The 13,608-nt window shown below is 51.2% G+C and overlaps 2 protein-coding genes across 4 annotated transcripts in view; one reads left to right on the forward strand and one right to left on the reverse strand.

The window, feature by feature from the left end:
- Positions 1–4,080, forward strand: part of SGSM1 (small G protein signaling modulator 1) — a 91,422-nt gene extending 87,342 nt beyond the window's left edge. The window contains exons 25-26 of one of the 3 annotated variants that reach the window (XR_009216852.1): positions 1,908–3,048; positions 3,793–4,080. Coding sequence is in view for 1 of the 3 variants with exons in the window: in XM_058531660.1 (XP_058387643.1) it covers positions 1,908–1,996 (89 nt within the window). In the remaining 2 variants the exon portion in view is untranslated. Of the gene's footprint in view, positions 1–1,907 lie in introns of all 3 variants that reach the window. The other 2 variants (XR_009216853.1, XM_058531660.1) reach the window with 2 other exon arrangements.
- A 5,631-nt stretch (positions 4,081–9,711) lies between these two features.
- LHFPL7 (LHFPL tetraspan subfamily member 7) lies at positions 9,712–13,256 on the reverse strand. The gene is given in 4 exon segments (XM_058532286.1): positions 9,712–9,974; positions 12,166–12,304; positions 13,060–13,145; positions 13,148–13,256. Coding segments are annotated over 4 exon segments (597 nt in total).
- Between the last annotated feature and the right edge of the window lie 352 nt (positions 13,257–13,608).

Here is a 13,608-nt window from a genome sequence, read left to right on the forward strand (position 1 = left end):
TCACAGAATCCAGTTGTATTGTTTTTTTTCCACTTAATATTTTAAAAACTGTCTGCCATGTAATCATTTTTGTGTGTGTGTGTGAGGAAGATCAGCTCTGAGCTAACCTAATGCCAATCCTCCTCTTTTTCCTGAGGAAGACTGGCCCTGAGCTAACATCCATGCCGATCTTCCTCCACTTTATGTGGGACGCCGCCACAGCATGGCCTGACAAGCAGTGCATCGGTGCGCATCCGGGATCCGAACCCAGGCCGCCAGCATCGAAGCATGCGCACTTAACCACTGTGCCATGGGGCCGGCCCCTGTAATCATTTTTTAAGACAGAATATACCTCAAGTGACTATCCCTAACTTCCTGAACCATCCCCTATTGGTGGGCATCTAGGTTGTTTTCAGTTTGAGGGTGTGATTGAGAAGCCAAAGCCATTCCCATCTCAGTGTAGAGGTTCTCAAACTTTCTCAGTTCATGGCACCTCTAGTGTCTGAAAAATTTTCACGGCACCCCAGGTGGGAAGTTCCATTCAGTAAGTAGTTAGGTCCAAACCACTTAATAAGTATTTGTATCCTAACAATAGTAGTGTCAACTTAAAAAACAAATTTACCTGTTATTTTATCTAAAAATAAATTTATTCCAGAATAGCCAAAAGAATTGCAGTTTCAGATTTACGTGCTATGGCAAACCATAGGCAAATCCAGAAAATAAAGGAGAGGAGCTGTTTTTATAGAGAAAAGGGGAGTAGGGAGGGGCTGTTCTAAAGGAAGGTCCATTGGGGGAAAGTAACAGTTCAGGGCAGCAACAGCTTCTCATTGGCTGGGCTGTTGCCAGGTGGGGAGAGAAATCTTCCTTCAGCAGTAAAGTAGTTTTACTTCCTAAGATGCAAGTGTCCCACCCTTCCTGTTTGGTGTAATTGATGATGTGTGATGGGGTGTGAGAGCTCCCCCTACAGGCCTTCTGACTCCAATTTAGTTAAGGTGTCTTTTATTAAGTTCCACAGTGCCATTTGAAAAAATTATACACATAAGTCAAAAGAAAATAATATTTTTATTTCGTTTTTAAGTAACTGCAATTACTAATGGGAGGTGTGCACCTGTTGACCTTTGCACAGCTTCTCAAACCTTGGGTCAGATCGGACACCACCACCTGCATTTCCTGCTCCGCAGTGGTTTTCACGTGGTACTTGCTTCTGAGTATCACAGCAGCTGCTTGCTGAAAACCTAGCGTTGCAAAGATATAAAGTCAGTGATAGAAATGAGTGCCATTTGTGAACTCATTCATGCTGGCAGTTTGTGTGGTGCTCCACAGATGTGGAGTATTCCCGTGTTTCCCTCCAAATTCCTATGAGTTCCCAGTGGCACTCTGGGGTACCTTGGCACCCAGTTTGGAAACCATGGTCTTAGTGCCTTTTCCTCTACTAAATGATTTCTTGATGATAAATGTCTAGGTTTAGGATTATTCTGCTTTAAAGATCTGATCATTTTGTGTGGCTCTTGATAAAATTATTCTTTTTGCTTTCTCTCCTCCCCACCACTCCTCTCTCCTTCTGTTGCTTCCTTCCTTTCATACCTTTAAGCATCTACCATATGCCCGGCATTGCTTTCTTAAAAGGTTCCCAGTCATTGTGTTTGCAGGAGGAGGGTGGGAAGACCTAACATTTTTTAAGCACATCATCTCGTTTGATCTCACAGTAACCTTGTGAAGTGGGTACTGTTATGGTTCCCATTTTACAGATGAGGAAACTGAGGTCTAGAGGGGCAGACCTTTCCCGAGGTCTCCGCTTCCAGAGCCGTTCTGGGGATGATGCCAGATGATGATGATGGGGATGCCCCAGAGACCCCTCTGGAGCTGGATGTGGATCCAAGGAGGGACACAGAACAAGGCTTCTGAGATGCTGCCTTCTGCTCTTTCAGAAATGGCCGAGCGACACAACACCAAGCAGATCCTGAAGCTGGCCCGGGACCTGGTGTGCAAGGTGCAGACTCTAATTGAGAACAAGTGAGGGCCACCTCACCAGGCAGCGTCAGCCGAGCGCCGCCCACCTGTCCTGCCCGCTTTGCCCCCCGGCCGCCCCGGGAGCGAGCTCCTGGCGTTTGTTCCTGAGCGTGGACTTCTGTGCAAAAGGAAACTGCCCCGACTTTGGCCGCCAGGCAGGTGGGGTCGAGGGGTTGCCCCTTCAGTTCAGCCTTATGTTTTCCTGTTTGACCAAAGATCGCCCAAGTCTGGATCCCTCCCTTGCGGGAGTTGGGGGTTGTTGGTGGACAGAGGAAACATCTTCGTTCGTGGCTTCCAGAATGGTCTCCTCTCTCTTCTTCTCTCCCCCATCCCTCCACACTGTCCCGTCAGGTGAGGCTTCGGGAGGGAATTTTTTTGGAAATTGGTGTAGGAGAGGTCTGTGGGACTACCTCTGTCCACTGAAAGGGGCCTGCAGAGATGTTCCAGAACGTGGCTGGAAGATTGGCTGGGAGCAGGGTTTCTGCCCCTCAGCACTATTGACATGTGGGTTGGGTAACTCTTTTTTTGAGAGAGGCTGTCCTGTGCATTGCAGGATGTTGAACAGCATCCCTGGCCTCGACCACTAGATGCCAGCACATCCCCCACCCGAGTCTTGACAACTCAAAATGTCTCCAGACATTGCCAAATGCCCCCCATGTGAGAACCACTGGCTTAGAGGGGGCTACAAATATCTCCCGCCCCGCTCTCTTTATACCTAAGCCACCTGTGTCCTGAGGCTTCTCCCCCTTTGGAGAAGGCACACGAGAGTCCTGCACACATCTCTCTTAGGGTCCAGGATTCCATCTGTCGTATTCTCTCATTGTTTTCTCCTCCGCCTGACCCCAGGAGAGACTTCTTTTCTTCTTTTCAAGAAAGGCATCTCCCTGCATGGACGGTGGAACTGGAGAAGTGTCTGGAAGGTGCCATAGTCTGAGGCTCTCCTCAGTCCTGCCCAGAGCCCCCCCGGGCAGGGAGAGTCCGCATCCCCTTCCTCTCTTCCTGGGGAAGACCTCGCCTCTCCTTCCACACATTGGGTCAGGTGCTCCAGAAGCTTGGAAGGTGTGTGTTGGTGACAGCCACTTGGTCAGGGAGGCTGGCTTTCCCTAAGTGCCCTTGCTCACTCAGGACAAAGGAGGAAAAGGAGGATAGAGGTCAGCCAGGGTCGAGCGTGGTGTGTGTTTTCCTTGAGAACCGTGTGCTGATGAACTGGCGCCAGGGTCACGGCTAGGGGAGGAAACCGTCCCCTCCGCGTCTTCACACACAGAGTCCCCAGTCCACAGACAGACCCTAAGTCTGCTAGTCACCCTGCCTACCTGTCCTCCCAGTGGAGCGGTCCTGCCAACTCTTCTGTCCTGAGAATGCACCAGAATCGGGAGAAACAGAGTCAGGGAGGCGTGCTCTTCCCAAGAATGGCAGGTGGGATTCGGGAGAGGGGAGGAGAAGTACCTTGAAGTATTTGCAGAAGGAGCGCGTTAGTCCTCAGGAGAAATCCCCGCCCTGCATACTTGTGAAGGCTCTTCTCTCAGTCACAGCGCCTTCAGCTGCATCTGAACCCCCAACTTCCGCCAGGTGGGGCCTCTGGGGTGGGATGGACGAAGCCTAGATGGCTCCTGCTTCCGAAGAGCGCTCCGTGAGAGTGTGTCTCCTCGCCCTGGTCCCTCAACTTCCCAGGATGGCGAAACACGTGCAAAAGCCCCCTCCAGATAAAAGTTTATTTTGCCACTCAGCTGTTCCTGACAGAGGACGTTATTTTAGTAAGACCCAGGTCCTAGACTTTCCGATTCTTATTTATTTTTTTGACAGACTAGTCACACAGTACCGCACAAGATCTCTTCCCCGCCTCCTCTCGTGGTGTTCCAGAGAGCGTCCGCGGTTGTGATTTGGAATAACTCCTCTTTATGTGGCTTCCTGTGCTTATCCAGGTCCCCGTACATCGTGTGCGTCCTCGGGTCCTGGAATCGAATGCGTAGGTGTTGTTCGGTCTGTGGAGTGCCCTCTTTTTCTCGGTGTTGCCAACATATCTTGTAATTGTTTCCTGAAAAGTTGTGTGTATATATAGAGAAAAAATATATAAACAGAGAAATGTGTGAATCTGGGTTATTTTTTTGTTTCTGTGTTGCAGGGATTTTTTTAATTTGAAAGAAAGAAATGTTCGCTTCTGAAGACTGTGTCCTCCCAACCCCACCCCACTGACCCTTACCCAGATGGGGACAGAGTCTCATGATGGCTACCTGGTCTTTCCCCAGAAAGTTCAAAGCAGGTGAATCACTTCTCACCCAGTGTATCAGTTAGCTGTTACCATGAATAATGCTGCGTAACAAACCACCTGAAACTTAGTGGCTTTCAACAGCCATTTATTTAGCTTGTGATTCTGTGGGTCAACAATATGGGCTGGGTTCAGCTGGGAGATTCTTCTGGTCTCAACCAGACTTCTTCCTGTGTCTGTGGTCAGCTGATGGCCAGCTACACAACTCTGCTTCTGACTGTTGGCTGGCTGTTGGCTAGGCCAGTGGGGGAAACTGGGCCACGTGGCTCTCGTCCTCCAACAGGCTAGCTCAGGCTTGTTTCCATGGCCGTGATGGCAGTTTCCAAGAAAGCAAGCAGCAGTGTGCGATGCTCTTGAGACCCAGGCTGGGAGCTGGCATAAAGTCATTTCTGCCCCATTCTGTTGGTCAGAGTAAGTCAGATGGCTGAGCTCAGATTCAAAGGATGGGGAAATAGACTCCACCACTTGATGGGAGGCTTTGAAAAGGGATGTGGATACAGGCAGGAAATAATTGAGGCCATTTTTGCAAACTGTCTACCATGTACCCTGAGGTCCATGCACAAGAGGGGTCTCCAGATGGTCAGCCAGTGGACTGGGAGTAGACCTCTCAGTTGATGCCTCACTGCGTCCTCGCTGCTGAGATAGCCCATCTCACCCCTAATGTTCCCGGAGACCACCAGCTTTCTCCCTCAACACCCGTGGTTCCCACTCATGGCTGCCGTTCTGAAGCATAGTCAATGGGCAATGCGGACCTCACGTGCATCTCCACCCCCAGCAGCCTCTAATCTCGGGCTGAGGGAAGCTTCTGGTTTTCTGCTACGGAGGCAAAGCTTGATTTAATCTAATGAGCAGCCATCAAAACTTCAGGTTTTATATAGAAAAAGTTAGTTTCCAAATAACCAGCAAAATAGAGGAGGCGTTTGCAGGTGGCCTTGGTGGCCTGGGGGAGCCTGGTCACCGCATTCTTGGAAGATTCCCAGCAGAGGTAAGTCTGAAGCCACACAGCAGTGGGCACTTGGGGATTTGCCTTCTGCCAGCCCAGATGGGGGCTCTCGTAGTGGGAAGGTCTGCTTCTTCCTGGGGTGAGCTTCTGAGAGCAAAGACCAGTTCCGACGCTCCAGCTGTCATCTGGAGTCCCCAGGCTCACTCCTCCGACTCCAGCCGTAGCTTGGCACATGTGGCTCTCCTCCCAGAGGGCCCGCTATTGCTTGCAGCCACCTGGCACCGCCAGACCTGGGCAATGCCCGCGTTCCTGTTATGTGTGCACAAATGCCTGGTTACATGCACTATTGACTTATGGTAATTGACAATGTATTTTATGGGGAAAAAAATCCTAAGAGAATATTTTGGCTTTTGTAAAGCCTTTCCTAAACACGTGCACTTGTACTTTGCCTGGATGTGACAAGATGGATCTCAGATCACTAGGCACATTTTCATGACTCAGTGCGGGGAGAGAGAAGTGGTCTCTGTTTCCGTGTGTATCGAACACACAGTCGTCACTGTGGACTCCTCCTCCTCCCCCAGCATTTTCTGTGTTCAGGTTTTCTACCCGAATCATGCTGTTCCTATTCAGAACAAGACTGCAGTGTGAAGGCCCTCCTGGCTGCTCCGCCATGTCTCTTCGAAAGCATGCTCCCTTTTCTTTTCATCTAGAGATTTCCCTATGGCTTATGGAGAGGCCCTGGGGCAAGTGAGAAGCACTTCTTGTGAGAAGAGTTTGGGAGGCCCCCCCATCCCGTTTCAGAAGGGCTGGCAGCCGTTTATGCCATCTTGTTCCGTCTTGCTTCTTCCCCGTCCCTCCTTCCCTCCCAGGCCTGAGGTCCCAGCTGCCCAGGAGAAGGGAGGTGAGGATACAGTCAAGAACAGCGGGAGGAAGCCGTTTAGATTTCTTTCCTTTTCAACAGATACTCTTAAGATGAAGAGACATTAGACCCGTCAACCAGCGAGTCTTCTCCCCAGGTTTTATGACAGCATCTCCTTTGACAAACTCAAGTCACCTGCAGTCCACCTTTAAGACTGTGACCTTGGGCCAGCCCCGCGGCTTAGCGGTTAAGTACGCGCGCTCTGCTACTGGTGGCCCGGGTTCGGATGCGGGCGCGCACCGACGCACCGCTTGTCCGGCCGTGCTGAGGCCGCGTCCCACATACAGCAACTAGAAGGATGTGCAGCTATGACATACAACTATCTACTGGGGCTTTGGGGAGAAAAAAAAAAAGGAGGAGGATTGGCAATAGATGTTAGTTCAGAGCCGGTCTTCCTCAGCAAAAAGAGGAGGATTAGCGCAGATGTTAGCTCAGGGCTGATCTTCGTCACAAAAAGAAAAAAAAAAAAAGGCTGTGGCCTTATCTGTGCACCATCTGTACTATTATATCTGTAATAGTTTTCTTTAAGTCAATGCACTTTTTAAACTTCAAACTTATGGAAAGCTAGCATCGTTTGCATAAACAGAAGATAATTGTAAAAAATAAATATTATTTTACCAAAATACTATTTCCCGCTGAAGGATTTGAGCCTGAAGCCTGCTCTCTCATTGTTAAGAAGGGATGTTGCAAGGGTTTCGGAGGCGTTAAAGTCATGTTAGCACCAAACGAGACTTTCTTCTTGGAGGACTTAAAGGAGAATAGAAACAAGGATGGCTTTCTCACTGCACCAATTAAAGTCATGTCCTACATCTCCGTCCACATGTTTGGGGAGCAATGATTTAGGATCCCAGATCTGCCATTTCCTGGCTGTGTGGCCTTGGGCACGTGACTTTACCTCTCTGAGCCTTCATTTTCACTTCTGTGAACTGGGGATAATAATGCCTCCCTTGGTTGTGAATTCAGTCCTGGCCCCTCTTTCACTGGGACCCTCTGCTCCTCAGCATTACTAGGGATGATTTCCTGGTTGGGACCTCAGTTTCCCTGTTTCCATCATCTCCCTAGCTCAGGTTCTCGGGTGAGTCTTTGAAACCTAAGAGATGGCTCCTGGAGGAGGGCTCGGGAAGGGGCGAGCTCCGAGCCCTCTTGGCGGTGACGGAGGAACACTGGAGTTAGGTGTGGTGAGGCCGTCAGCTCTTGGCAGGAGCAAGCCCACGCTGACTCGGCAATTTGCGTCTGATTCTGCTGAGTCAGCGAAGGGCTCCCGGGTCCCTGTACTTCCGGCTTTTAAGCCGCTGGGCACGTGGAGAGCTGGAGCCGGGGGCAGGAATAGCCTCCAGAGCAGCACAATTGGATCCTTTCCGAAGTGCCAGCTTGCCAGTCCGTTGCTAAGTCAACCCTGGCAGAATTCAGATGACCCACCGGACCATGTGGTTCCCTGGGGACTTTCCATTACATTGGGACGCTGTGCAGCAATCCTCCAGTGTCTTCCTGGTTATCGTTATTCAGACTCATGGGCTCAGTGATTTCCAGCCTTTGTAGGAGCAGGGCTCCGTGCACACAATGGACTCCTTTTGTTCTGATGGAGAGAAAATAAGATGGAGAGAGCCCTCCGTCTCTTGTCAAAGACAGACTCTTCTGTAAATGGGGCTGCTTTACAGGCTGGAGAATTGCTCCCTTTGGCGCTGCTGAAACAGTCCAAAGAGAAACTGAAGGGAGTTGGGGGCCATTGTGAGGTGATTACAGAGGAGACGGCACATCGCAAGGTCGAGTGGGTGCTGTGCGGGCTGAGTGTGGACTTCTACTTGGTGGCATCCGCTTTTTGCACTGGGATACTACTGGGGCTCAAGCAATCTTCCCCCACGAGGCTGACTTGCGTTGAGGTGGTCTATTACTTTATTCCATGATTTTATTACTTTTAAAAAAATAGCGTCAAGTTGTCATTATTGTTCCTTCCGAAAGATGAATGCAAGCTGTGTTCTCTGTGGTCTGTGTGTTTTCAAAATAACAGAATGGCTCCTGGGAGTTATTGATGGATATTCGTGGTTGAACATTTAAAGCCAAAAGAGTTTGATCAAGATGAGCTGGGTGGGGGCAGAGGGAGCAAACCCAGGTGTTATTTTTCCTCCACCCTAGCGTCTGACAGACCTGGGTTCAAATTCCAGCTCTGCTGCTGATTGGCTGTGCAGCCTTGGGCTAGTGACTTTACCTCTCTGAGCCTCAGTTTTCACTTCTGTGAAATGGGGATAATAAAGCTTCCCTTAAAGAGAGAGTTGGGTATCGAATGGTTTTGCCTGCCCAGCGTCCTTCCCCCATTCTAGTACCAACACCTTCTCCCATCTTCTAGGGAACTGTATTTCCTACATTATAACTGTGGCCTTCTAGGGAGACTGCTGACATGGCTCTCCCCCCAGGGTGGGCACATGACTCAGTCCTGGCTAATCAGATTCCTTCCTGGGATTCTATATACCAAGAGAGGAAGGAGAAGTTCACTCTTTCCTCTGGGGCAGCCAAGCTAGAGAGATGTCACCTGGGGCTGCCTGTGACCATGTCTTCTATAGGTAGAGGAGCAGGCATGGCTGGATCCAGGTGTTCAAATGAAATCCTTAGAGCTCTGCCTCTGTCCATCTAATGGTTCCACTCTCCTCCACACTGGCTTACACAGGTGCCATGCCCATCTCTAAACCAATCCTTCCAACCAGGCCCGATTGACTGGAAGGGCTCATTTGTCCATCTTAAAGCCTGTGGTGGCCAGAGAGTTGCTAGGGTCATTTCCCAGGGGAAGATTAGGGCGCTGCCCTCGAAGAAGGGCAATGGGTCGTGATAGGCAGAGCAACAGAATCACCCCCGGCAGAGGGAGCAGCGTGTGCAAAGGGGTGGAGGTATGAAGAGACCTACTGCGGCTCAGAATTCAGTGTGGCTGGAGGGAGAGGCACAGGGGTTGGGTGGGTGACAAGAAAGAGGCTGAAGAGAGAGGTTGGGACTGGATCGTAAAGGGTCTCGTGTGCCCCAAGTAACAGTGAAGTTTCCACATCAGTGGGATTATTTGCATAGAGGGGTGAGACAGGTCCTTAATGCCTGTCCCTCCATCCCCCCCAACCTGGCCAAACTCTTGTACACAGTGGACACTCATTAAATATCGAATCATTTTCGAATTCTCCAAGAGAGAAGGATTTACAAAAAGGGAGGGAAGAGAGAGAGAAGATACACACGCCCATTAAAAGATGTAGTATTTGAGTGAGAGCCACGGACTCAGAATTGCCCAGGCACTTTTCATGAATAGATTTCATTGTCACCACAGTCCTGTGAGGCAGGGATTATAATAAGAGTAGCTAAAGGTTATTGAATACTGTATGCCTATCATTGTGCTAAGCGCTGTATTTACATACAGCATCCCAAGTTAATTCTCCTAACAACCCTATGAGGAAGGCATTATTTCACCCCATTTTACAGAAGAATACACTGAGGTCCAGAGAGGGGAAGTGGCTTGCCTGAGGTCACACAGCAAGGAAGTAGCAGGAATGAGATTTGAACCTGGGTATGTGGTGATTTCATTCAACTCTACTGTGGGCTTTTTTTGCTCCTCCTGGGAAATTTTTATTTGCTTATTTCTGGCACAAGGATGATTCTCTCAGTGTCGCTGGAGAAGAGGATGGTCCTCCCCTGGACGTTGGTCATGTGGGGCCACCCAATCACAGGCAGGAGGCTGGCCAGGACTGTGTTGAGGATGGCGGTCACATAGCCCCAGCCCAGCTGGCACTGCCCACCACGGTACATGGAGGAGGTTCTGCAGGCTTCCCTGGCGAATGGGGAGGCCAGGCTGATTGGGAAAACCAGCAGGCCCACAATGGTGGCGATGGCTGGAGACAGGGGGAAGGAGAATCAGTGTGTCAGTCAAGGGCTCTGGGCTAACCTTCCATCCCAGGACTCACTCATCCACCCTCCTGTCCAACCTCCCATCCACCCTCCTGTCCAACCACCCACCCACCCACTCACCCATCCACCCACACACCCACCCACGCATCCACCCACCCACCCATCCACACATCCATCCACCCATCCACCCATCCATCCATCCCTCTACCCATTCATCCATGCATGCATCCATCCATCCATCCCTCTGTCCATCCATCCATCCATCCCTCCATCCCTCCATCCATCCATCCATCCATCCATCCCTCTATCCATCCATCCGTCCATCCCTCTATCCATCCCTCCATTCCTCCCTTCATCCCTCCATCCATCCCTCTATCCATCCATCCGTCCATCCCTCCATCCATCCATCCCTCCTTCCATCCCTCCATCCCTCCATCCCTCCATCCATCCCTTCATCCCTCCATCCATCCATCCACTAATATATCCATTGATCCATCCATCAGTTCATCCACTCACTTACCCACCCACTCATTCGTCCATTCACCAACCCACCCATCCATCCGTGCATTCATTCATCAAAGCTGTTGGAGGTGCTGTGGTGGGCACTAATGACACTAAGGAAATGAACTGCACACCTCCTCACCTTAGGCACTCTCACTGCAGGAGAGTCACATGACCCCCAGCCCCCCTTGCTACCCTCCAGCCACACTGGTCTCCTTGCAGTTCCCTGGACATGCCTTGCTCTCTTGTCTCCATGCCCTTGCCCCTGATGTTCCCATTATCTGAAATGCCCTTCTACATTTGGCTAACTCCCATTCATGCTTCCAGACTCAGCTCAGGTGATGCCTCCTCCAGGAAGCCCTCCTTAACACCCTCCACACACTGAGTCAGGTACCTCCTGGAGTTTTTCCTTGCATGCTGTGCTCATCCCTGTCGTGTCAAATATCCATTGAGTTGTAACTGCCTGACGCACCCCACCCCCACCAGACACTGCAAGCCTAGAACAAGGACTGTATCTCCATCCACTGGTTCAGCAAACATTTAGCGAGCATCCATTGTGTGCAAAGCACTGTACTGGGTGCTGGGGATGTTGAGGCAGACCTGCCTGGCCCTCCTGAGCTGACGTTCTAGTGGAGAGACACAGACAATAACCAAGCGGGCAGAGAAGATATTTCAGGTGAGTGAGTGCTGTGGAAGATAGAAAGCAAGGTAGGAGGGAGGCAAATCTAAGGGGAGGGACGCTCCCTCACCCCAAGGTCACGGAAGACCTCACCGAGGCAGTGACGTTTGAGCAGAGTTCTTAAGGAAGTGGGGGAGCGAGACGCGTGAGGATCCGTGAAAGTGAATTCCAGGCAGAGGAAATGAGCTTGGTGTATACGAGCCTGTGTACGCAGAGCCAGCGTGGCTGGAGCACACTGAGCCTGGCCGAGGGGTAAGAGATGAGGCTGGTGAGGGAGTGAGGGCTTAATCAGGCGGAGCCCCATCGGCCACAGCAAGGAGTTTGAACTTTACTCTGAGTGTGACAAAAAGTCACTGGAGGGTGGATAAGCCAGTCTGAGTGGCGTGATCTGATTTCAGTTTTAATAAGACCTGTTTGGCCAGTGTGGGGCAAACAGGCTCTACGGGGCAAAGGTGGCAGCAGGGGGACACGTGAGGTGGTTATTACTCTAATGCAGGGGAGAGATGGTAGAGAATGAATTCGAGGCGGGTTGCAGTCAAGGGCTGGGCTAGACCATCCAGAGCCTATGTGTGAATTACAGAAAAGCAACCCCTCTGGGCAGATGCAGCCCTGCAGTTTCAGGGCTTAGCAAGTGTAGCATAGGCTAGATTTCGGCATCTCTTAGCCCTCAGCTGGGCACCCTTGTGCAGTGCACAACCTGCCCAACTGTGTTTGGTGGTCCCGGTAAAGATGATGCAAAGTGGATGGAGGAGAGAGAAATAAAGGGGGACAGACTATTATCACTGGGTTTAGCTAAGGGCAGGAGAGGTGATGTTAAGGATGCCATTCCCTCCCCCACCATTTCTGGCTTGCTAAAGGACCAGGAATAGTCTACAATCCTAGGGTTGATCTCTGAGATTCAATGCAGGAGGGCAGACTCTGCTCACAGGTTTGTTCATTCATTCATTCATTCTACAAACATGTCTGGAAAGCTTGCTACGTGACAGTGGATTTACCTGCTGCTGCCTGCACCCCCGGTGTTGGGCCACTGCCCTTCCTTGGGCACAGCTCTTTAGGGGCCAGGGCCCAGGCCAGGAGGAGAATTGCAGTGAAGGCCAGCAGGAGCCAGCCTCCAAGGAGCATCGCAGCCGAGACCTGCCAGGAAGAGAGAGGAGGGAGGGTGCTGACTGGGGTGGGGGCGGGCACACCTCCTTCTGCTTATTGAACAGAAACCCCATGAGGTCTGTGCTATTATCATCCCCATTTTACCTGTAAACAAGCTGAGGTCCAAGGGGTTGATTAGGCGGTGAAGCCAGAATTAGGATCTAGATCTGCGGCCACCACACCCTGCCTTTATTGGGTACCTGCTGTATGGTAGCATCACCGGGAGAGGCACGTTTGTAATTACCCATTTTGAAGGCCGTATGATCTTCCTTAGAGGTGCTGGACTGAGAGTTCTGACCCACTGTCCCTGTTGTTGAATTTGGTAATGTGCATCGTAACAGAGACTTTCAACACCTTAGCTGTGGTTTTCAAACCTAACAACGCTTAGGGGTGGCCGCGTAGGTGTGTGCAGGTTGTACACTGCACGACTCTAGGAAGGAATTGGGATTGTCATCGATTTGCATATTGATTACAGTAATCTTCCAGCAGATGGCAGTATGGTGTCCTGAAGAAGGGGCACCTTTTCCTAATTTGTACAAAGGCACTGTGTGGGCTGGCAGCTTTCAGAATCATCCTGGGTGTTTGCAAAAATGCAGATAGCCAGATCCCACCCCACACCTACAGAGTCAGAGCCTCTGGTGTGGTGGCCAGGGGCTGGGGGGGGACCAGAACTTGGCATTTTTTTTGCTCTGGTGTGTTTGATAGTGTCCCCGAGGTCCCAGTGAATTGATGAGCCCAGACCTCACCTTCCAGGCGAAGTCTGGAAGATGGTCCAGGGACCTGAAGATCCCTCAGCTCTGGTTCCAGCGGTCACCCTGGGGCCGGGAGCAGTGAGGACGCCAAAGGAGAAGGTGGGGGTCTGGAACCAGGCAGGGGAGACGAGGCTGAGGGCCGAGATGCAGATCAGGGAGAGCACCAGAGCCGCCCACACACTGCCCACCATCAGGGAGCGTCGGTGACCTAGGGGTCAACGGGCAAGGTTAGTGGTGGAGACTGCCGGGAGGGAGAGAAACGGGCTGGCGAAGGTGCGCCCCCAGCCAGGGAGCCGGTCCTGTGTTCAGACCCCAGGCCCCCAGCCCCCGTTCAGCCTGGTGATGCAGTGGGGGACCTAATAACCAGTGGGGGGTTTGCCCTAACAAGTTCTGGAAGTAGAAACTCCAAACCCTAGAATAAATATTAGTGCTTAAACAGAGCTTTAACGCTCTCAGTCTGCATGGCACGTCATCATCACTGGTCCACGCAAGGCCCCTCTCGTGTTTTGTTTCATTCATTCATTCATTCATTCACTCACTCTC

This window comes from Diceros bicornis, chromosome 35 (genome assembly GCF_020826845.1).
Source record: "Diceros bicornis minor isolate mBicDic1 chromosome 35, mDicBic1.mat.cur, whole genome shotgun sequence".
Lineage (NCBI taxonomy): Eukaryota > Metazoa > Chordata > Mammalia > Perissodactyla > Rhinocerotidae > Diceros > Diceros bicornis.